The sequence below is a fragment of the Myotis nattereri genome, assembly GCF_964212035.1.
Source record: "Myotis nattereri genome assembly, chromosome: 3".
NCBI classification, from domain to species: Eukaryota; Metazoa; Chordata; class Mammalia; order Chiroptera; family Vespertilionidae; genus Myotis; species Myotis nattereri.
The window spans coordinates 172,167,891-172,192,664 of NC_138077.1; the positions used below are offsets into that span (position 1 = coordinate 172,167,891).

General features: G+C 39.5%; 2 protein-coding genes and 1 pseudogene across 4 annotated transcripts in view; 2 read left to right on the plus strand and 1 right to left on the minus strand.

The window, feature by feature from the left end:
* Positions 1-24,774, plus strand: part of DOCK7 (dedicator of cytokinesis 7) — a 187,327-nt gene that overhangs the window by 12,224 nt on the left and 150,329 nt on the right. For both annotated transcript variants that reach the window (XM_081087071.1, XM_081087072.1), the window contains exons 2-4: positions 10,670-10,775; positions 14,961-15,136; positions 15,323-15,391. In XM_081087071.1, the coding sequence (XP_080943197.1) occupies positions 10,670-10,775; positions 14,961-15,136; positions 15,323-15,391 (351 nt within the window). The remainder of the gene's footprint in view (positions 1-10,669; positions 10,776-14,960; positions 15,137-15,322; positions 15,392-24,774) is intronic.
* On the minus strand, positions 4,009-4,950 carry LOC308516925 (developmental pluripotency-associated protein 4-like; the record flags this gene model as incomplete). Its single annotated transcript, XM_081087991.1, has 1 exon — positions 4,009-4,950. The coding sequence occupies one exon, from the start codon at positions 4,948-4,950 to the stop codon at positions 4,009-4,011; it is 942 nt and encodes a 313-aa protein (XP_080944117.1).
* Positions 15,756-17,841, plus strand: LOC308516926 (glycine cleavage system H protein, mitochondrial-like; annotated as a pseudogene). Its single transcript has 2 exons — positions 15,756-15,783; positions 17,348-17,841. The product of its transcript is annotated as a glycine cleavage system H protein, mitochondrial-like (transcript).

The window sequence follows — 24,774 nt, forward strand, 5'->3', positions numbered from 1 at the left end:
CTTTCTCAGAAGCAAGCATTAGACTTACAGCATTAAGCATGCTGTTACATGTAGACTGATGCTGTAGAAAAGGGAAGGAAGGGACAGAGAGTTGAGAAGTATTTAAGCATTAAAATGAACAGGACTTAGCAATTAATTGTGTATAGTTTATACCAGGATATAATTTGTACATTTGTAGGAAGATTCTGGCTTTATTTTTATGAAGGAGGGTGGAATTGAAGATAAATTTACCTACTTTTGGGAGGATTGACTTTTTCCAGTAGAGGCCCCCCAGCTAGTTTTCTTTTCAGTTTTCTTTTTAGTTGTTAATTTCAGATGTGTTAATTTTTCTAAGTGCTAAATTTTTAAATTCTTTTTCAATATAGTTATAATTTAATATGTTCCATGATTTTAGGGAGCAATATTATCCTCATGTTTTAGGTGAAGAAATTGAAATGCTATAGATCAGAGTGATGGAGACATCCAAGTCTTGTTAATACAATGTTTTCTAAATCTTTGACTTAAATGTTATCCCAAAATAGTGTCAGGTGGGATGCATGAGTCATCTGACTTTTTAAAAAAATTCTCCACAAAAAGAAGCTATGTCTTACATGTTAAAGCCTATTATATAGAAGGACTATTTCTGTTCTTTGGTTTCATAAATCAACCTATATGTTTTCATTTTCTTGGCTTTAGTGGTTACTGGTGCACTCTGAACCTACATTCCTAAGGAATTTAACACAGGCTAATTTATAAGTGGCACAGAGGCAGTGCCTCAGATGGGAGTTTCATTTAGCCATCCGTGAAAGGTGGGAAGCAGATCATAACAGTGGCGGTAGTCATTAAAGTGTTCCTATTTATATGGTAGTATATAAAACTAGATATTTTCCCCAGGTATATTTAACTGACCTCATAGCTAGGTTTTGAAGAATAGAGAAATTATTGATATTAACTATAGCTAGAATAATTTATCTTTGGAAACTTGCTTCCATAAAAAGAAGCCTGAGGAGCTTTAAGGATCTGAATTCAAACCCTGGCTCTACCTTTCAAAATAAGCTTGAGAAAGTTACTTTATTTTTATCTCAAAAATATCTATTTTCCCCCTGATTATAATACATAGTACTGCAGAAAAAAGGCACAAAAGAGACAATAAAAATTACTCATAATTTTTGATTCAGACAAAAATCTGCCCTAATGAAATTTACACTCCAGTGATGGTCTTTGCAAAAACTAGAAATAGCCTAAATGTCTACCAATAGAGACTGGCTAAATATCTTCCAGATTATCTATGTCATGGACTCTATTACAGATAAAAAGAAGGAGAGCAGTGGTTAAGCTCAGATCTTGGTGTTAATACAGGGGGGCCTTGACTTACGAGTGTCCCGACTAACGAGTTTTTCGAGATACGAGCCGTCTCTTGGCTGATTTTTTGCTTTGAGTTGCGAGCTAAAATTCGGGTTACAAGCCAGCTTCAGATACCCCACCGCTAGTTGGCACAGTGAACGTCACAGTGAATGCCACAACATCAGCCCAGCATCACGTGTCTCACTTGTTCACTTTATGATTTGACATACGAGTAATTTGAGTTACGAGCTCCGTCACGGAACAAATTAAACTCGTAAGTCAAGGCCCCACTCACTCTACTAGACAGGGTTGTTCTGAAGATTAAATGAATGATGTGTAACAAATGTAACATTTTGCTCATTGTCAGGTAGATTGTATGTGCTTGATAAATATTGCTAGAGTATTATTTTTTACTTGAGGCCCGGTGGATGAAATTCATGCACTGGGGAGGGGAGGTGTCCCTCAGCCTAGCCTGCACCCTCTCCAATCTGGGACCCCTTGAGGGATGTCCGATTGCAGTCAGACAGTCAGACATCCCTCTCACATTTCAGGACTGCTGGCTCTCAACTGCTCGCCTGCCTGCCTGCCTGCCTAATTGCCCCTAACCACTTCTGCCTGCCAGCCTGATCACTCCCTAACCACTCCCCTGCCAGCCTGATCAACACCTAACTGCTCCCCTGCCAGCCCGATTGCTCCCTACTGCCCTCCCCTGCCGGCCTGATCACCCCCAACTGCCCTCCCCTGCAGGCCTGGTCCCCCCTAACTGCTCTCCCCTGCAGGCCTGGTCGCCCCCAACTGCCCTCCCTTTCAGGCCTGGTCCCTCCCAACTGCTCTCCCCTGCAGGCCATCTTGTGTCCACATGGGGGCGGCCATCTTGTGTGTTGGTGTGATGGTCAATTTGCATATTACATCTTTATTATATAGGATGTGCTGATATGTATCAAGAAAATGTTATTGTATGATATCATATGTGGACATTAAGCAATAAGGGATATATGTGTATATGTGTGTGTGTGTGTGTGTGTGTGTGTGTGTGTGTATATATATATATATATATATATATATATATATATATATAGATAAATACACGTCTTTTTCTTCAAGAATACCCAAGAAAACATTAAGTGGTTACATTTGGGGAATAAGGCTGGGGATTGGAAGTGGTAGAGAGATACAGCTTTTTCTTTTACCTCTTCCTGAAGTTTGAATTTTTTAATGTCATGCACATATTTGTTACATTTATTTTTTAAAGATGTCTTCTTTGATCAAGTTGTTTTCTTTGTCTTCTCTCTATATTGAAAAATCTATTCTGCTTCTCATAGTAATTTTATTTGCATATTCATAAAGCTTGAAAGTAATTCTGGAACCAGCCCTTTGCAGACATGGTAAAGCTATATTAGAGATTACTTTGAGATATATAAACATGTTATATATCTTGTTAAAAAATAAGAGTTTCAGCCGAACCGGTTTGGCTCAGTAGATAGAGCGTTGGCCTGCGGACTGAAGGGTCCTGGGTTCGATTCCGGTCAAGGGTATGTACCTTGGTTGCGGACGCATCCCCAGTGGAGGGCGTGCAGGAGGCAGCTGATGGATCTTTCTCTCTCATCGATGTTTCTAACTCTCTATCCCTCTCCCTTCCTCTCTGTAAAAAACCAATAAAATATATTAAAAAAAAAAAAGAGTTTCAGTAGTAATTTTTTACCTTACCAGTTAACACAGTTACCTTACCAGTTAACTGGGATAATAATGGTGTCAGCTATGCTTTTAAAAAAAGGTTATACATTTAGAAATCTGTGGATTCAGATTTTCCCCCACCAGCAAATATTTACCTATTTGACAGTAATAGACAAAATAGCATATGTTTTTGTCCCTTCCCAATAAATTAGAAACCAACTATACTTATAGATTAGTTTACTCTAAAAGTCATTTGGAAAGTTCATATATGATGTAATCTCTAAATTCATTTTTTTTTAAAGTGTATATTATTTATTACACGGAAACAAAATCATGCCTTTTGGCTTAATCCTACCGAGTTAAGAACATTAACAATAATTTGCACACAGCAAAGTTCCCGAAACAGCAGATGAATTACTTTACATATGGAATTTAAGCATACTAGATATTTATGACTCAGAAGTAACCTTGGTCATATTTAAAAAGCAAAAATATACAAACCAGTTACAACTGGAAATGATACTGGCCCAAGTGCCTGTGTTTTCATCCCAGAGACACACTACAGAAATCCCAAGTTAAGACAACTTCGCAAAAATGTTTTGAATATTAAGAATGTTTTTTGGGAAGGGACACAATTCTGAGGCAGGAGTTTAGTGAAGGAGCACAGACAGCTGTTTCTCCACTCCCCCCGTGAGGCTCAGTGCAGGCTCCCACCGTGAAAGAGCAGAAGTGGAGTCACTTCTGTTCCAGACAGGTCATCGTTGGACGGTGTGAGTGACTTTTGCATCTTCACTGCAATGAATGATAGTTTGTGAAGTGCATGTCTGTTTTAAAACATAGCTGTATCCCAGCAGACGAAGCAGCAGGCGCTGTTGGTAGTCTGAGAGTAACATCTGCTCCCCACCGGTCTGGGCCCTGTGAGCAGGGAGCATGCAGCCTGGAGGGTGTCAAGCAGCCCAGAGTTGCTGTCAGTGGCACCATGGAGTTGATTGTAGTCACCTTTCCACGCTATTAATTACAATCGTAGCCGTACCCTTTTTCTTGGCAATGGAAGCTTCTTGCTAATACCTTATTCCTATGAATGCATTTGGGGCACAGCATATTATCCTCCAGGTGTGGGGGTGGAAAGTTGCAGGAAGGTATCAAGAAGAGTGCACACACTTGCCCTGGTTTCTCAGGGACCCAGGCTTGCCCAGCATAAAACTGTAGCTGAACCCAACTCTCTGTGTCTGCAGGGAGACTCTGTCCATGGACCACACACCACTTGTAACCAGAGGCCTCCTGTGGCGACCTCACATTCTCCATCTTCCCAGACTTCCCTGTAGTGGCTGCAATTCTGCTCCAGGAGGCAAACACATCATCCAGGGTGGAAGTTGTCACGAAAATATTGTCCATTCCCTCCAGGAGAGCAGTAGCACCCCCATCAGGAGCAGGACCCCCCACCAGGGGACCAGTCAGTTCAGGAAGACCAAAACTGTCCAGACTCATTTCCCCCTTTTGCATCTTCAATTTCCTTTGTGATAATGTCAATATCTTTGCCTCCTCTGGTTTGACAGGAATAGCCTTTTGATTAGGGTAAGCATATGCACGCAGCCTATTATATGTTTCCCATTTCTGGCCGCTGGTGCTCAGCTTTAATTGCTGGCACCAAGCCCTCACGACGTCTCGGTGAATCAGGTTAACTGGTGGCAAGTGAAGGGGCAGCGGAGGAATCGGTATCTTCTTGTGAATTCTTACTCTTTTATTTTCCTGTGCCATCTTTTGTGGACAAGAAACTTTGTCATCTTTCTTAGATCTTTTCCGTTTGGTCTCCACCCCTGAGGTTCTTTGTTCACTTGGTTCGCCAGCAGCCCCATGTTTCTCTTCAGTTGGTACTGGTTGGGATTTTGGAGCTTTTTGCCGCTCCCCTGACTTCTTTGGGGACTTCTGCTTCTTGCCTTTTGCATTTTCCATACTCAGAAAAGAATTCAAGACTTCTAAATTCATTTTTATTACCTACTTGCTTTTCTCTCTTTCCACTCTTATACCTCCCCCCCCCCCCCTTCCTCCAAGAAGCTCACATCACTTGTTCCATTCTAGCATTCTTATTGAACTGCTTTTTTGGGGAGGAATTATGAGTTTCTCTTTATTCTCATTTTCCACTGTAGCCTTGTAATCCTTTTTAAAGCACTCTGCTAAAGGGTGTAAGGATAAATAATGTGAAGATCTACTTTTTAATTGCTTAGTTCCTTGCAAGGAGATTGGTAAATAGATTTCAAAAACAATTTGATAGATGCCATGATTAAGGTATTGTTCAATTATTGCAATGAAGTAGAAAAGAGCTACCAGACATAGTTAAAGAATATAGAGGGTGGGGCAAAAGTATGTTTATAGTTGTGGGTTTATTCTTGTGTTATTATTTATTATTTAATACAATAATAATTATTAATTATTTGCCATATGAACAACTGTCAACCTACTTTTGCCCCACTCTGAACACTTTCTTTATTGGCTGACATTAACCTGCGTTGGGACATTTATACAAAATAAGAGACAGCAAAGCATACTCCAGTCAAATGTGAAGTTTTTCTTTTCTTTCTTTTGTTTTGTTAATCCTCACCTGAGGATATTTTTCCGTTGATTTTTAGGGAAAATTGGGAGAGAGGGAAAGACAGAGAGAAACATTGATGTGAGAGAAACACATTGATTGGTTGCCTCCTGCCGAGCTGGGGAGGAGCCTGTAAACAAGGTACATGCTGCCCTTGCCCGGAAGTGAACCCAGGACCCTTTGGTCCACAGGCCGACGCTCTATCCACTGAACCAAACCAGCTAGGGTGAAAGTGAAGTTTTTCTTATTCCTCCCCGATTCCTCAAGAAGGTTGCAAAGGTGCCCCTAAAGAGTGAGAGTGTACCAGGCCTGAGAAGCCAAATTCTTGAGACTTAATTGTACCTTTTTATTTTCCACCGAATTTTATAGTTGAGGGTTGCATCACCACTGTTTAAGAAAAACTGACTTTGCAATTTATATGCTTCTTTTTAAAGAGAATGTTTACAAACCAGGCTTTCCTACTGTTGAAATCAAATTCTTTGTCAGCAAGGCCAGATTCATTCTTCTTATATTACGGTGGTGAAAAGCAGTCTGGCTACTCTGCCTGTCCGAACTAGCCTCCTAGGAACTCCATTTCTTTGAACGTATATGGATAAACACAGAGTGCTTGGAAAGCCCAAAGGAGTGTCTTACCTAAGTGAAATAGAATAGAAATAATCAGGCAGGGCTTTATGGAGGCCGTGATACACTGATGGAAGGGTATTTGCCCCATCCGTACTTCATATTTAATGTGCTAGTTTTCCTCATTAAGCCAGAGTAATAATAACTAAAGAGTCTAAGCTAAAATTTGTATCTCTAAAATATAAGGACATTTTCTTGCACACTTAATACTGTTTTCACACATTAAAAGTAAACAAACCAGTAATTCTTAATTATGTAATACCTTGCTTCTCTGTGTTCAAATATCTCATTAATCCCAGAAATGGTTTTTATAGCTGGTTTCTTCACACCAGTGTCCAAGAACCATTTGTTGCCTGCCTGCCTGCCTGCCTGCCTCCCCCCCCCCCCCCCCCAATCTTTGACTTTGATAGTCACAGCACTGGGACATCATCAGCTATTTTGTCCTTTTTCTTTTGGAGATTTTTAGTTAGCCCTTTTTTGCCTTGCCTTTGATATACTTTCTTACCTCGTATATTCTGTTGTATATTCTCTTACCCTTCTCTTTTTCCCTGACTTCTATCTTAGATATAAACAGTGCCAGTTCCAAGAGGTCTTGTTCTCTTATTTGACATGTTACATTGCAGCTATTTTTTGTGACATTAAAGAAATGGCTCAAATAAGTGCTTTTATTTTAGTCTAAATTCTCCTTATTCACTTTACTCAGGCTGACTGGCAATGAGAAACCCAGATTAGCCTATTATCCTTGGGTCATTCTGGAAGTCATGGTTGGATGGCGCATCTGAAAATGAGAGGAGGTTAGAGGAAAGATTAAATGCAATATTACTTTCCCTCAGAATGTGGGTCCTGTGTTGGTTATTTCCAACATCCTATGGCAGAGAGAGTTGATAAGGAGACCAATAAGTCAAATATTGGATCATGTTCTTTTGGGAGGGGAAGAAGATATTCTAAATTAGGAGCATAAGTAATTAGGGGATTTCTGACCTACTCTTCTTTCCACTTTGCAGTTGATGTTAATAGCTTATTAGAAGTACATAGGACTTCCTTATTGCTTTACTATATGTGTTATCACTAAGTATAGCAAAAATTGTCAGAAAAAGTAATCTGATAAAGTATTTTAACTGTTATCAAGAACTGTATTCATCACATTTCTTGTCTTGCATACTCTGCACCATAGTATGGTTAAGAGATACTGTTTTTTATTTGGGAAAAATTCCTTGTTGCTATTTAATGAAGTCTTTTTATACAGAGATCTCATTGTAAATACATCCCCTGTCTGGGTTGCAGATATTGCTGTTACAGCTCAGTTTGGAAATGGTTCTTATTTTCAGTTATCAATTTTCTTTTTTTGGGAAAATTATGTCATACAGAAATAAGACAAATATTTGTAAAATGGGGATTATTTTTTGTATGTCTGGTATGAAAAGATTCTCTTTCTGAAATACTCATTTCCTTTATTTCAAGTTTCACTTCTTAACATATGAAATCAGGGTATGTCTTCCAATTAATTGATGGTGTGATGGTTAATTGGCAAGAATTTTCTTTCTTAGATATACATGAAGTAATCGCACTACTTAACCCATTAGTGACATCATTAATTTGATGAAATAGCATTTACACATTAGATTATTCATGGTGTAGGCCCAGAAACAGTGAGGTAAGGGCATAGTGAGTTGAGTAACACTGAAGAAGATAGACAGAATATTCGTTCTTTGTCTCTCTCTCTTTGAAGGTTTCTTCATATTCTCATCTTGACAAAAGGATCAGGAGATTATAAGGCCTTTCAACTAAACTTAATAAACACTCCAAACATGTAGTTTCATTAAAAGGGCAAAGGGGAGTCCTGAATTGAAATGAGAGCGCCGAACCCTAACCACTAGACCACCAGGGAACCTTTGAATTGAAATGAATGTTCTTATCTTTTCATATCCAGAAGTGTACAGATTTGCCCTTGGCCCTCTCTTCAATCTGTATTACCCTTCTTAAAGATTTCATTCCTTATCTAGTTTTCATTTCTAACCTATAATTATTGTCTTCATGTTCTTTTCTTCCTCCTGTGTCTGTTCTGAGTTAACCTTGTTTGCTTATTTACTTATTTTGTTTAATTGAGTTTTTGGGGGAGCAGTTTTAGATTTACAGAAAATTGAGGAGAAAATATAGAGTTCCCATGTAGTTCTCATATAGAAACTTCCCTACCAAGTTTCTTCTGTTATAACTTCTTGCATTTGTGTGGTACATTTATCATAATTGATGAGCCAAAATTGATACATTATTATTAAGCACATAGATTACATTTTATTCTTTGTGTTGTACATTCTATAGGTGCTGACATGTATAATGACATTTATCTACCATTATAGTATCATACAGAATAGTTTCACCACCCTAAAAGTCCCCTGTGCACTACTTACTCATCCCTTCCTTTTCTGACCCCCTGCACTCCCTGGCAACCACTAACCTTTTTATTGTTACTGTAGTTTTGCCTTTTCTAGAATATCATATAGTTGAAATCATATGTAGCCTTTTTAGATTGGCTTCTTTCACTTAGCAGTATTCTTTTATATCTTTTTATAGCTTGATAGGATATTTTTAAAATATTGCTGAATGATATTCAATTGTATGGGCTATATTATAGTTTACCTATTGAAGGACATCTTGGTTACTTCCAAGTTTTGGCAAGTATGAATAATGAATTAGCCTTTTATAAAACACAACTGTGATCTAAAGTACCTTAAGTTACCCATAGAAAAAAGAGTTGAGGCAGTTCAGTATCTTGAACCTTAAAGAATGATAGCTCTTTTACATTATATCAAAAATTTCTGTTATGAGTAGTTGGCTTATAACAATGTTCAATAAATGTGTGTGGAATGATTGAATATATAAAAAAGCAAGGAGATATGAAATGAGAAGGGGAAAAGGTTATATAAAAAATCTGGATAATTTTTAGAAAATGAGATGTTTAGAAATTTAGCTGGAAATTTGAATGGGGACCAAGATGTTCAGGGCTCTGAGCTTCAAAACCCTTCAGAACAAAAGTATCATCAGGCTGTTCAAAAGTATCATCCAGAAACCAGGTCATGAAGCCTGTTTTACTTTATGTGCTATGGAAATGATAGGAAGAAAGAGTGAAAGAAGAGCAGGCAAGTTTTATAAAATAGAGAATCGGCCAGTTGATTGATGCTCATAGGGTAGAAGTTAGGCATTGACACCAGGAAAATAATTGCATAAAAACTGTGGATAGTGGTCTTTATTTTGTATTGCTGAGTTATATTTTCTACTTAATAAAAATATTACTAATGTGAAGAAGTTGTTTAGTTACAGGATTTAGGATTCGCTGAATATTTTGGTTTAGAGTTTTTTGGAATCTAAGGAATATAGATATGAGCTATAAAGTCACTTGAATATCTAAAATATTTTGTTTTAGAAATGCTATTTAAGTAAATATGTTATATACTAGTATGCCCCCAAGGGTCAAAACTGGCTTGAATTTGTGGAACTTCTAAACTCTAATCCTGATTCAAAATAAAGACTTACCTGTCAGGTTGCATTATGGTAATGCCTTAGTGGTTTACTTCATTGTCAATAAGTAATACTATATTTTTCATAGGGCTGAACATACAGCTGTTTTGAGTACCATTTGTTAAATATTTTAGGGAAAACAACAAAAAAAAATGAAACCATTGCCTCTGTTTATATAGATTGTACATGACACATGGAAAAATAAGTAGGAGGAAAGTGCAAGTTAGGTTATGATACATGCTCATGTTAATGATAAAAGGCTTTTAAAGAAGGGTGATATTTTTAGTTATAGTGAGTCAAGAAGTTTGTTGTATGGAGTTCTTGGCATTTAAGTTTCACCCTTAAAACTAGTAAGGGTAAAATAGAATTTGTGGATACAGGAGACAAACAGTGTTCTAGGAAGCAATTTAAGTTCAATGACAAGAATTTGGGATAGGTGCTTAGGCTTGGAGTATGGAAAGCTATTAATATGAAAGTATAATGACATTTTTTAGTAGTTAAGAAAAACAGGGAATAGTTTTCTGGAGCATGAATGAATAGCTAGTAATATTAGAAAGGGAAAAAGAGGGTTTTTTTTTCTTCCTAATTCTTATATGTTAATTTGTTAATCAAATATTTTAGAATTAATTTTATATCCTTAAAATATATACTTTAATGTATGCATATATTTATAGCTTCTAGCTCTATCGTAAGCCCAAGTATATTCCCTGATATGCCATATATGAAAAAAGCCTTATGTAAGTTGTCTGTCAGTCTTATACCCTACATCAGCATTATAAAGATGTTCTTCTGTAATTGTAAGCAGTATTTACTGATACCTTATAAATTTATAGTCTTATTGACATGCTGAGGTTTTGTTGTTTTTCAAATGAGTCTTTAGTATACTTACCTTTTTAAACCTAGTTTGTTTTCTTTTTAAAAATAATGTATTTGCTTTCTTTGTTATAGAACTGTGGCTGCTGAAGTTAGGAAGCAGATCTCTGGGCAGTACAGTGGTTCCCCTCAACTGCTTAAAAACCTCAACATTGTTGGCAATATATCCCATCATACCACAGTAAGTAGCATATTTAAAATATGGATATGGTATGTTACTGGTATATTACTAACTAGGCCATGAAAAAATAGTGGAAAGATAGGAGCCAGTAGATTGGATAGCATCAATAGTTTCATAACCTTATTTATTGTTTCCTCACTCTTTCCTGAAATTTGAGTTGGGGGAGAGTGTTAGGAGATATAGAAGTGTTGATTTCCTAGTCAATTCTGAAACTACATTCAGGATTTAATCAATTCTGAAATTTTAACTTTGTTTTTATGCCATTGGCTTGTTGAGGAAATTGGGTTAGTGGTCTTGTAGTATTTCTTGCCTTTTAGATTTTATGTTTGCTTCCTTGTAGACTTATTTCTCTATCTCTTGTACTTCCTGTAACTGATTAGATTCTGTGCAGCTTTTTTGAAATTTTTTCCTTGTAGACTTGTTTTTCTACTTCTGTATTTCCTGTAACTGATTAGATTCTGGCTCAACTTTTTAAAACAGCTTTATTGAAATTTAATTTACATACCATACAAGTTCACCCATTTAATGTACAATTCAATGGATTTAATATATTTGTAGATATGTGCAACCATTGCTACAGTCAAGTTAGAATATTTTTATCACCTCAAAGAAAAAACAAAACAACCCTTTAGCTATCACCTTCTTACCCCGTTTCTGTCAGCCCCAAACAACCACTAATTAAATGCCAGAAGTTCTGATGGCATGCTGCCAAGGATTGAAAGAGAACTTTACTCTGTCAGCCAAAATAAAAATAAAAATAAAATAAACATGTCAGCCAAAATTCCAGTGCAATGATTGCTGAAGTTAGACAAGTTCTCACATTGACTATGAGAGTTTCTGTAGTGCTTCCCTATTACTTCTCTTTGTCACCCTTTAACCCTGCTTACTGCCCCATCATTTACTCTCTCTTATAAAATCATGTTGCAATCTCCTTCTTTTTGTCAGTGAATACAGGATCTTTCTTTGGAATCTTGTAAAATAATTTATAATTGTAAGGAGCTCACACTACATCCCAAGACTAACCCAGGCTGCTGTCTCCCCATGGGCATCAGAGGGAATGGAGATAGTTATAGCAGAAATAAATTTGTTTCCTTGATCTAGCTAACATTACACCTAGAAATCCATTGACCTCCTCTATGAATTATAGAAACAAGACCAATTATCCTCTGTATGATTTAATGTTTTTAAGAGAGTGTCATAGCTTCCTATGACACTTACCCTAACACTCTTTTTTTTAAAAAAAATTATTTTAGAGAGGAAGGGAGAGGGAGAGAAAGATAGAAACATCAATGATGAGAGAGAATCATTGATTGGCTGCCTCCTGCACACCCCCTACTGGGGATGGAGCCCGCAACCAGACCATGTACCCTTGGCCGGAATCGAACCCGGGACCCTTCAGTCCGCAGAGCCAACGCTCTGTACACTGAGCCAAACTGGCTAGGCCCTAACACTTACTCTTGATATGGTTGGTATTCTGAGAAAAGATTAATTTTGAATTAGACATGTGTAAGGTCTCCCAACTTTTGTCATTTATATTCATTGAATATTCATTTGTGATACTTTAAATCTTAAAAATTATACTGTCCCCAAAAGAATACCTGGGTGGAGAAGCATTGACTTCAATTTTTAAAAAATGTTCTTTAAAAATTTTTTATCTATATATCTATCTGGTGTTAAGATATACATAACATAAAATTTACCAACTCATTTCTAAATGTATAATTCAGTGGTATTAAGTATATTCAGTGTCGTGCAACTATTACCACTAGCTATTTCCAGAAATTTTTTATCCCAAAATGAAACCATATACCCATCTACACTAATAAAAGACAAGATGCTAATTGACCATACCTTCGCTACACCCATCAGCCAATCAGAAGAGTATGCAAATTAACCCAACAAATATGGCCGTTAAATTTGCATACTGCAGGCGGGGTGGGGCAGCGCCATCTGCTGCCTGCCCCGCCTCCATCCAGGCCTGCCGTGGGCAACCCGGGGTGGTGGGGTGGGGCGGGCGCCATTTGCCACCCGCCCCACCGTGGGATTGGGCCTGCCGTGAGAGACCCGGGGAGGCCAGGCAGGCACCCTGGGATAGGGCCTGCCATCTGCCACCTGGGGAGCAGTCCTAAGCCAGCAGGTGGTAATCTCCTGAGGGGTCCCAGACTGTGAGAGGGCACAGGTCTGGCTGAGGAACATCTCCCCCCCCCACCCCCCCCCCCCCACCAGTGCATAAATTTTTGTGCACAGGGCCTCTAGTTAAACAATAATTCCCTATTCTCTCTCCTCTCAATCCTTGGTAACCTCTGTTTTCTATATCTGAATCTGTCTATTCTATGTACCTCATATAAGTGGAATTGTACAATGTTTGTCTTTTGTATCTGGCTTATTTCACTCAGCATAATGTCTTCAAAGTTCATCTTTGTTGTATCAGCCTATATAATAAAAGTGTAATATGCTAAGTATCTGACCAATTGGCCGACCATTCGATCGACTGCTCAACCAGTCACTATGACGTGCACTGACCACCAGGGTGCAGATGCTCTGACTGGTAGGTTAGGTTGCTGCTGGGTTCTGGCCGATTGGGACTGGGTGAGAGGGCCAGACATGCCTTGGACCCCTCCCGCGGTCCCTCCCCAGCCAGCCGGCCAACCTCCCGCGGTCCCTCCCTGGCCCCGGTTGCCAGCCAGGCTGAGGGGCCCCACCTGTGCATGAATTCGTACACCGGGCCTCTAGTGTGTTATCATTTCAAAGGCTGAATAATATTTCATTGTATGTGTAAACCACATTTTGTTTGTCCATTCATCAGTTGATAGACATTGAGTTGTTTACATCTTTTGGCTATGGGTAATAATGCTGCTATGAACATGAGTGTGCAAAATCAGTTTGAGTCTTTATTTCAGTTTTTTGGGGTATATATATAGAAGTGAAATTGGTACATCATATGGTAATTCTGTGTGTTTTTGTATTTTTTTCAGAACACCAATGGTCCACATCTGTACATTTATTATATAATCCTTTATAGTTTTGCCTGAATATTTTTTCTTTCTTGAATCAGAAAAGAAGTTGGGTGTCTTAATAAAAAGTATATTTTCAACTTGGCTAAGGAATGCCCTGAATATTCTGTTATTACTAATAGAAACTTTTAATGTGGTCTGTGAATTAGTTTCCTTTGGCTGCTGTGATAACTTACCGCAAATTGGGTAGCTTAAAACAAAATAAATTTATTTCCTTACAGTGCTTATGTCCAAATCAGCATCAGTGGACTGAAATCAAGGTTTTGGCAAGGCCTCACTCCCTTTGGAGGATCTAGAAAAGAATTAGTTCCTTGCCTCTTCCAGATTCTTATGGCTGCTTATAACTGCATCACTTCTATCTTTAAGGCCAGAATCTTCAGATCTGTCTTTGTTATGTCTTCATATGGTTTTCTCCTCTGTGTGGCCCAACTCTTACTGTCTTCATATAAAGCTGTATATGATTGCATTTGTGACTCACTCAAATAATTAAGGATAATGTCCACATTATAGATCATACCTTTTATTTTTATTTATTTTTTAAATATTTCTTTTATTGATTTCAGAAAGGGAAAGAGAGAGAAACATCAATGATGAGAGAGAATCATTGATTGGCTGCTTCCTGCACGCACCCTACTGTGGCAAGCCAGGCACATGCCCTTGACCAGAATCGAACCTAGGATCTTTCAGCAGGCTGACGCTCTAGTCACTGAGCCAAACTAGCTAGGGCTATCTTAATTTTTTGTCATGAAAGGTCCATGGATTGGTACAGGGAGATCTTTTGGAGGGCCATTTTTTAGCTTACCACAGTCTGGTTATATGTTTTTACTAGGATAATCAACAATAGCAACAAATAAAATAAAAGTACTATTTAGAAACTCAGAAATGAAAATTCCAAAGATATAAAAAAGAAAAAAGAATTCCTCAATGAGCATTTTGTCACTGTAAAGTATTATAAACTGTTAATGATCATTGCTGGCTTTACATGAGAGGCATGGATAAAGTCTAAGCAAGTGCATCTGTTGACAATGTAGAAGTAATTAGGTTAAAACTTATTATATTTTAAAGAATAAAAATTATTTGCTTAAAGTTTTAAAATTCTTAACATTTGCCTCTTCCTTTCCATTCACCTCTTATCCCCTACCACCTCCCTCCCCAACCCCCCTTTATAAAGGTGCCCCTTACAGAAGCAGTGGATGCAGTGGATTTGGAAGAGTACCTTGCTACTCATCCTTTAGGTGTGGATTCTGGGCCTTTAAGGGAGTTGGTTGAATTCCCTCCAGATGATATTGAAGTTGTTCATAGTCCTAGGGACTGCAGAACCCTTGTTTCAGCTGTACCTGAAGAAAGGTAAGGAAACATTAACCTATTTTTGGTTTCAGTAACTACAGAAAGGCTATGATCCATTATTTGATTTATATCCTATTTCTTATGGTGGGGTTATTTTCTGTTATACAAACATAGAGCTATAGCAACCAAATTCACAACATCACTGCTTTTCTGTCTAAATTACAAATGTTTTCTTTTTGAAAATAGTGAAATGGATCCACATGTTAGAGATTGTATAAGAAGTTATACAGAAGACTGGGCAATTGTGATCAGAAAGTAAGTTATATGTTTATTATAGCATTTAAAAATACTAAGTAGGATCTATAAGTGGATTAAGGTAAATTAATAATAATTATGAAACCTGAAAATTTCTTTAAACAAATAGCTGAAGAAGCAAAGGATGTGTTCAGCTAGATGTCTTCTCTCTAGGAGTTCCACAATTACTTTTACTTACTTATCTTATAAAATAACTAGAGGCCAGGTGCACGAAGATTCGTGCAAGAATGGGCCTTCCTTCCCCTGGCTGCTGGCACCACCTTTGCTCCCGCTGGAGCCGCCTTTCCACCTTCACTCTAGCCCAGAGCCACCTTTCCGCCTTCCCATGCTGCCCAGAGGCCCGGAGCGGCTGGGGCAGTGCGGAATGCAAGCGTCCCGCCCCTGGCTGCTCGGCACCTGCATATGCAAATTAGTCTGCCATCTTTGTTGGGTAATTTGCATACTCACTCCTGATTGGCAGGTGGGCGTCTCAAAGGTATGGTCAATTTGCATCTTTCTCTTTTATTAGTGTAGATAGGTTTGTGGAGATAATATTTCCATGTTATCATAGATCACTAATAACTGATAGTATATAATTAAAATAATTTGTAGTCTAATTCTTTTGGGAAATCATGGATACTTATTGATGAGTAATTTTATTATTAAAAAAGAATTGAATTTATTGAAACTTAAGTAGTTAAGTTAAAATTTTTTAAATATATTTTTATTGATTTTAGAGAGGAAGGGAGAGGGTGAGAAAGATAGAAACATCAATGATGAGAGAGAATCATTGATCAGCTGCCTCCTGCATGCCCCCTACTGGGATTGAGCCCACAACCCCAGCATGTGCCCTTGACTAGAATTGAACCCGGGATCCTTCAGTCCGTAGGTCAACACTGTTCACTGAGCCAAACCAGCTAGGGCTTAAGTTACTTTTCCAGATCAAGCTGTTTGAGATATCTGTGCCTTTTATTAACTAAAATTCTTTTTTTTAAAGATCAGGTTTTTGTTTTGTTTTGACTTTTAAATGTATTTTTATTGATTTCAGAGAGGACGAGAGAGAGGGAGAGATATAGAAATATCAATGATGAAAGAGAATCATTGATCAGCTGCCTCCTGCATGCCCCACACTGGGAACCGAGCCCACAACCCCGGCATGTGCCCTGACCTGGAATCAAACCCGGGACCCTTCAGTCTACAGACCGATGCTCTATCCACTGAGCCAAATCAGCTAGGGCATAAATTTTTACAAGTCTTTTATCTATCCATTCAATCAGGTAAATATTTGTTGGGGTCCAGCCCCAGCGGTCCAGGGGTTCCCAAAGATGTGTATGGAGTTGGCGAAGAAGAAATGACATAGAGGCAGTTCAGATGATCAGCATAGCCAGGTTCTCTAGCCAGGTTCTCTAGCCAGGTTCTCTCTTTATTCTCCTGTTACATCTGTATTTATACCATTTGATTTTAATCCTATCCATTCAATTCCAAAGGTTAGGGCGTTTGTTATCTCCATTCCAAGGTCACTACTCTACTGTTCTGTTAAGCTACAAGGAAGTAACTGAAGGAGATTATCCTAAGTAAAGATTATGTAACTTAAGCATGATTGTTTGTAGTTAAGGTGATTAACTACCCACCTGGTACTTAGTTAAGGGGTTTTACTGATTTATTCCCTTCCTTAGTCCTGTTAATCCCTAACTCCAGGGAAAAATCCCCACCTGGGGAAACAATCTTTCTCGGGGAGGTGGCCTTGGTTACAACACATAGCGCTAAGAAGGGGAGCAAACATATTAAGAATAGTATGCCAGGTCCCTTGAAACATATGCTGTGCAGATGTTTCTTCCCTGCAGCGACTGTGTCAAGCAACAAGGATGGACTGGCCTCCGGCAAATATTTATAAAAAACAATGTTTTATTCTACCACAAAATTTATTTTTCTCATGGATAGTTTTGAAATATAACATCAGATTAATAAATAAAATAGACTCCTGTGAACATGGTGTTACCTGCAGCGCAGAACTTGCACCTGCCACGCCCTAACCATGGAGGCCAGGGGGTCTGAAGGCTCATGCTGTCAGGATGCTGTGTACCAGCCCCAGTCTACCTTCCCTGTGTAAATTCACAGAGAAACATGAATGGATAACAACAGAAAATGATATTAGAACAGTGGGAGTCAGCAATTTGCACAGGAAGCTTTGGGAGATGTTATATACTGTACTCTGCCTGAAATTGGGACAAAATTGAACAAACGATGAATGTAGTGCTTTGGAAAGTGTGACAGCTGCTAGCGAATCCTGTTCTCCTCTGTCAGAAGAAATAACTGAAATTAATGAAGCTCTAGAAAATCCAGGACTTACCAACAAAGCTTGTTATGAAGATGGTTGGCAGATCAAGTTGACACTGAGTAACCCTTCAGAACAAGATGAACTAATGAGTGAAGAAATATGTGTGAAATGCATAAAAAGTATTGAGGAGTGAAAATGGACCCCCTCCTCCCCCTAAATAAAGTAGCATGAAACAACTTGGTCTAGCATAGTTGTCAGAAATTAGTGGTGGATAGGAGATTTAAAATAGCAGTTTTTAGTAATACCAATGGAAAAAGAAACTACAAAAATGCTACTGGAAGAAAATGCCCCTAACTTTTTAATGATTGCAGATAAACATAATATGCATCTTTTTAGAACACCCTATGATTTTTAGGCTGGGCTGCAGTTATAATATTCAGAATTCCTGGAATTATCTGTGGTAAAATCTAGTTATAAAATTTATGTAATTCAAGGATAACATTGTTATCTTAAACCTTATATAATACTAGAGGCCTGGTGCACAATATTTGTGCACTGGGTGGTGGTGGGGAGGTGTCCCTCAGCCCAGCCTGCTCACTCTCCAATCTGGGATCCCTCTCACAATCCGGGACTGGTGGCCCCCAACCGCTCGCCTGCCTGCCGGCCTGATTGCCCCTAACTGCTTCTGCCTGCCAGCCTGATCACCCCCTAACCACTCCCCTGCGGCCCAGTCACCCCCAACTGCCCTCCCCTGCCAGCCTGGTCCCCCCCCAACTGCCCTCCCCTGCCGGCCCGGTCCCCCCCCCCCCCCAACTGCTCTCCCCTGCAGTCCTGGTCGCCCCCAACTGCCCTCCCCTGAAGGCCTGTTCACCCCTAACTTTCTTCCCCTGCTGGCCTGATCGCCCTTAACTGCCCTCCCCTGCCAGCCTTATTGCCCACAACTGCCCTTCCCTGCCAGCCATCTTGTGGCTGTGGCACCGCCATCTTTGAGGGCGTGGCAGTCACTTAGCATATTCCCTCCTTATTGGCTGTGGGTGCCCCCATCTTTGCAAAGGTGTCAATTAGCATATTCCCTCTTTATTAGATAGGATTATAACTCCTTAAATCGGTCTCTGGATTTGGGTCAAAATACTTAATGATATTTCCACTGAAAATGACTGGCAGTGGAGAAAGTTTTTGATAGTCCTTACAGTGTCAAATGATGAACAATACTTAATTTTATAATATACTGTGTTTACTGGTGCTGTTTTTATACATTGAAGCAACAGTCTTGTAGGAAAATAGGAAAGTTTAATAATAAAACACTCAACTTCAAATAAAACTCCTTTTATTTTGCTACTTGCAAATGAGACTTTTAAGCCTTTTTTTTTTTAAAGGAAATATGATGCCAGACATAGTGGAGAATTCTTTCATGACTTCTATTCTGTAGTTTTCAGAAATGAAGTACTGTACGCTATTGTTCCAGCAACAATGATGTCTCCATTGCTTATTGTTTTGCCCTTATGGCTCGTCTTATTTCACTGGATTTAATATTGTGCTAAGCATCACTCTTGGGGATACTGCTGACATGCTTTTTAGTTTTAGTGTGACCTAATAAAAGCATAGATTTTTACTCTTTCTAAAGAAGACCTGTTTTTATGAACTTACACTTCTGATAACTATTTCAATAGCCAACTTTTAGACTTTAGGGAAGAGAACTGTCCCTCTGTCAGATAACTCAGAAGTCTTTACTTCTATACATGTATGTTGGAAACTTATAATCAGAAATCTTAATAAAAGATTAATTGTAAAATATGTTAACCTAGAATTATGGAATTTACTACTTAATTTTAGTCATGGTGTAGCTGACCTTGATTTAGGCAATAGGGTCAGGTAGTTAATGTTTATGAGTATTTACTATGTGCTGGTCATTTTATTGAGCACTTTATACTCATCTCATTTAAGGTTTCAACAGAAAAATAGCTTAGGCTCAGAGTAGTTAAGTAAATTCTTCGATTTCCCACAGCCAAATAGTGAGTTAGCCAGATTAGAACATAGGGGCATCAGATTCCAAAGCTTATACATATTTTTTGTTATACTAGATATTGTTTATTATCTTCAGTGGTAAATGGAAGACAAAAAGGGTACTTTTTTTTTAAATATTTTTTATTGATTAAGATATTACATATGTGTACCCTCTACCCCCCCTCTCCCCGCTCACCCCCTCACCCCCCCGTTGTCCGTGTCCATTGGTTAGGCCTATATGCTTGCATATAAGTCCTTTGGTTGATCTTTCCCCCTTGCCCCCACCCTCCCCTACCTTCCCTCCAAGGCCCGACAGTCCAATCAATGCCTCTCCGTCTCTGGATCAGTCCTTGTTCATCAGTTTATGTTGTTCATTATATTCCACAAATAAGTGAGATCTTGTGGTATTTATCCGCTCTCCAGTTCCATCCATGCTGTGGCAAATGGTAAGAGTTCCTTTTTCTTCTTCCTCTTCTTAAAGAATACCTTTCAGCATTTCATATAATGCTGGTTTGGTGGTGATGAACTCCTTTAGCTTTTTCTTATCCGTGAAGCTCTTTATCTGACCTTCCATTCTGAATGATAGCTTTGCTGGATAAAGTAATCTTGGTTTCAGGTTCTTGCTATTCATCTCTTTGAATATTTCTTGCCACTCTCTTCTGGCCTGCATGGTTTCTGTTGAGAAATCAGCTGACAGTCGGATGGGTACTCCCTTGTAGGTAACTGACTGTCTTTCTCTTGCTGCTTTTAAGATTCTCTCTTTATCTTTTGCTCTTGGCATTTTAATTATGATGTGTCTTGGTGTGGTCCTCTTTGGATTCCTTTTGTGTGGGGTTCTCTGCGCTTCCTGGACTTGTAAGTCCATTTCTTTCACCAGGTGGGGGAAGTTTTCTGTCATTATTTCTTCAAAAAGGTTTTCAATATCTTGCCCTCTCTCTCCTTCTGGTACCCCTATAATTCTGATGTTGGTACGCTTGAAGTTGTCCCAGAGGTTCCTTACACTATCTTCATATTTTTTGAATCTCTTTTCTTTTTTCTTTTTCGGTTGGGTATTTTTTGTTTCTTTGCATTTCAAATCTTTGACTTGATTCTTGGGATCCTCTTGTCTGCTGTTGGATCTCTGTAAAGTATTCTTTATTTCAGTCAGTGTATGCATAATTTCTAATTGGTCCTTTTTCATGACCTCCATGGTCTCACCATACTCCTTGAGGGATTCATTAAATTTATCGGCGGTTTCCATAAAATTCTTGACAAACCTTATAAACGTGGCCTTGAACTCTATATCCAGTCGTCTGTCCTCCTCCGTTTCTGACAATTGTGACCTGTTTCTCTGTCTCCGCATTTTGGCTGCTTCCCTGTGTTGCTAGAGTGGCCCTGCGTGCCAGGTGTCCTGTAGGGCCCAGTGGCTCAGCCTCCCCAGTTACCTGGGGTGGACACTCTTGGTGCACTCTTGGTGCCTTGGTTGTTGTAGGATCACTGGGAGGAATTGACCTCCAGGCCAATTGGCTGTGGGAAGCTGCTGTGTCTGAAGTGGGAGAATGGACCCCCTCTGACAACTGGGTACAGTGGCTCCTGGATCTAAGGAGGTGCTAATTCAGCCCCTGCCTGAGGCCACACAGCAGGAACTACGAAGAGGCTCAGCTGTGAAGCAATGCAAGCCGCTGCGGGGCCTTGGGCCTTCTCTTGGAAGTTCCGGGTCTGGCTGGCCCGGCTGCAGTTAGGTAATTATCAGGTTGCAAAGGGCTGGGGCATTCACATGCAAAAGCCTCTGCCGCAGCCCGGGTGGGGCGTGGTCTCAGGGAGTCAAAGGGCGTAGAAAGAAGCAATGGCTGATTCTCCGCGCCCAGAGTCGCGCGTCTCAGTGTCCCGGTAACAGCTGCAAGCACCTCTGAGGGAAAGCGGCCCTCAAGTTCGCCTGCTGCCGCCTGAGAGAGCCGCCTCTCCCCGTATGAGTCCTAAGTCCCCAGAGACTTCCCAGAACCGGAGTTCAGAGCAGTCGGGAGCTTGTGATTCAAAAAGCCAGCCGCGTCCTCAGGTGCCACCCCCTTTCCGCGCGCGAGCCGCCGCCGCCGCCGCCGCTGCCGTACCTCTGCACTCAGCCTCCGCAGCTCCTCTGGCTCTCAGCGTGCTTTTCTTTTCTTCTAGTTGTAGAAATTACACTCAGTCAGCCTTCCTGTTCTGGACGATGTTTGCTCCGTCCTTTGGGGTGTTTTTCAATTGTTGTGGGAGGCGACTATTTCCCGGTGTTTATCTATGCCGCCATCTTAGTTTCTCCTCCAAAAAGGGTACTTTTGATAGACTAGAAGTTTTAAAGTATCCCTGGAAGATAGAACTATACATGGTTGGGCAAAAGTAGGTTTGCAGTTCATATGGAAAATAATTAAGAAATAATAATACAAGAATAAATTCTGTGTTTCCTGTACTTACAACTGTAAACCTACTTTTGCCATGCACCCTATATATAGTGTTTTAAGCTCAGAAGCAGTGAATATAGGCAGTGGAAGAGTGGCCTGGGGTACTGTTGACATTTGTTTGCTTAGAAACCCCTGCATCATGTGCCTTTTTAAAGAGAGCAGCACTTAATGGGGGCTTGAGTTGATAGTATGGAGCCCAGAGAGGGCAAACCTTGTAAGAAGGAGCCCTTATTCCCAGAAGACCAGGTACTGACAGACTGCCCGGCAGCATGACTTGCCTCTTCTCCACAACTACTGGATATGGACTGGGTTGAGCAGATACAGTATTTCCAGACAGATATGGGGATACAAATTCAAAAGTAAGTATAGAACCCAGAATTGCCAAGTAGTTGATGAAAATAATTGCATTTGAAAAAGAATTATGAAACTACGAATAAAAAACTAGCAATTATGAAACAGTTAATGGACTACTTATCAGGACACATAAGTATATAGTATATAATTAATATCTTCAAAGAGATTTGAACAGATATGTTAGCCAGACAAATGTCTTTGGAAATTAAAATTTTTTTCAATGAAAAATATTAAAAACTCAGCAGATGTGCTTAATGGCAGAGTAGATGTGATGGAAGAGTGGAATAGATGAAGACATAAATCTTCCATAATTCAGCACAAAGGAGAAAGGGACAGAAAGTACTTTATTTATTTACTCATTCATCAAGTACTTAACTGAGAGTCTAGTGTGTGCCAGGCACTATACTAAGCAATCAACAAAACGAAATTCCTGCCCTCATGGAGCTTACATTCTAGTTTGGGATGAGGGCAATGGACAATAAATAAACACTGGTAAATAATATATACTAGATTTGATGGATGTAAATCTTGTGGAGAAAAAAATACAGCGTGAGGGGGATAGGGAGAACCAAGATTATGGACTAAATTTTCTAATTTATGTAAGTAATCTGATAAACCTGAATTTGAACAAAGACCTGAAGGAATTAAAATAGTGAGCACTTTGGGTATCTGGGGGAAGAGGGCATTAGGTAGAGGGGAGAACAGTACATGCAAAGGCTTCATATTAGAAGCATGCTAGGAATGTTCAAGGAATAGAAAAAAGGTCAGTGTGTCTGGAAAAGAAGAAATGAGGGTGAGAATGCCATGATAGGAAGTCATAGAAATGGTAATGTGTGTGGTTAGATGGGTAATTATGTAGAGCCTTATTGTAGCAATTGACCAGAGGACAGAAAGATCCTATATAATAAAGAGGTGATATGCAAATTAATCCCCATGCCCTCACAAGATGGCTGCCTACGACCAGGCTGGCAGGGGGGTTATTGAGGCACGCCCAAATGACTGAACAGCAGGCTGCGTGGGGCAACTAGGCCAGCGGGGGGGGGGGGGCTGTGAGGGGTGACTAGGCTGGCGGGTGGGCAGTTTAGGGCAACCAGGCCGGCAGGGGAGGCAGTTAGGGGCGACCAGGCAGGCAGGGGGCGCAGTTGGGGGTGATCAAGTCGGCAGGGGAGGCAGTTAGGGGGCAACCAGGCTGGTGGGGGGGGGGGCAGTTAGGAGTGACCAGGCTGGCAGGGAGGGGGCAGTTAGGGCCAACTGGCTGGAATGCAGAGGCAGTGAGGGGCGATCAGGCCAGCAGTCGGACATCCCCAGAGGGGTCCCGGATTGAAGAGGGTGCAGGCTGGGCTGAGGAGACCCACCCCACCCCCTGTGCACGGATTTTATGCACTGGGCCTCTAGTAATATATAAAGAATATTGAACATGAATCATGCCATTCTCCTTAGCTCTCTTGAATTTTATACTGTCAGTTTTTTAGAACATAAATGAAGCAGAATGCAACACTATTCTGGTTTATTAGAGCAGCTTAGATATGCAATTCACAAATTAAGGCACTCTGACCATTTCATAAAAGGTTAAAACATCTTCTGAATAACACCTTTTATATTACCATATGGCGTACCTTTATTTTAGTTCTTCCAAAGACAAATGCTTTCTTCTATTTGATTATGCTGTGATGTGAATATAGTATAGTTTCTGTTTTTCCCCCAAAGGGATATCCATTTTATTTTACTTGAACTTGAGCTTGGGGGCACTATTACAAGTAATATAAGCATAGAGCACTGCCTTCTATGCAAGTTGGGGGATGCTTCTTAAGGTCACAGTCCATGGCACTCTACAAAATTAGGTGCTCAGTTGGCACTAGCTGTTGGTGACAGTGGTTTGAATGGTGGTGCTAATAACAATAATAATTATAAATAACAGTGTAGTTTCTATTTTAATATCTTTAGCAACAAGACATGATGTGAATGATTCATATTCAATATGATTCTTTACTATTTCATAAATTGTCTGATACAAGAACCATATCATCCTCTGGTAATCGTAATTGTTTTTGCTTCAATTAGAAATTTACCCTGTTTGGCTATTTGAGCTGTGGAACAATAATTGCTCTTTGATTTTAGTGTTTCTCCTTGATATTCTTGGATATTGGGTTGTTAGGAAAGAAGGTCACATTCATTTAAGAGTGTAACGATATATGTTAACTAAATAATATATGTGTACGGTGATGTAGATCCTGATGGTTTCATTTTAGAAGTCTGCATCTTTAGGTTAAGACATTTTATACCTAATGAGATAGAGCAAAAATATTTTGCCTATTTGAAATTTAAGATTCAATGCTTTATATATTTTTTGCCTT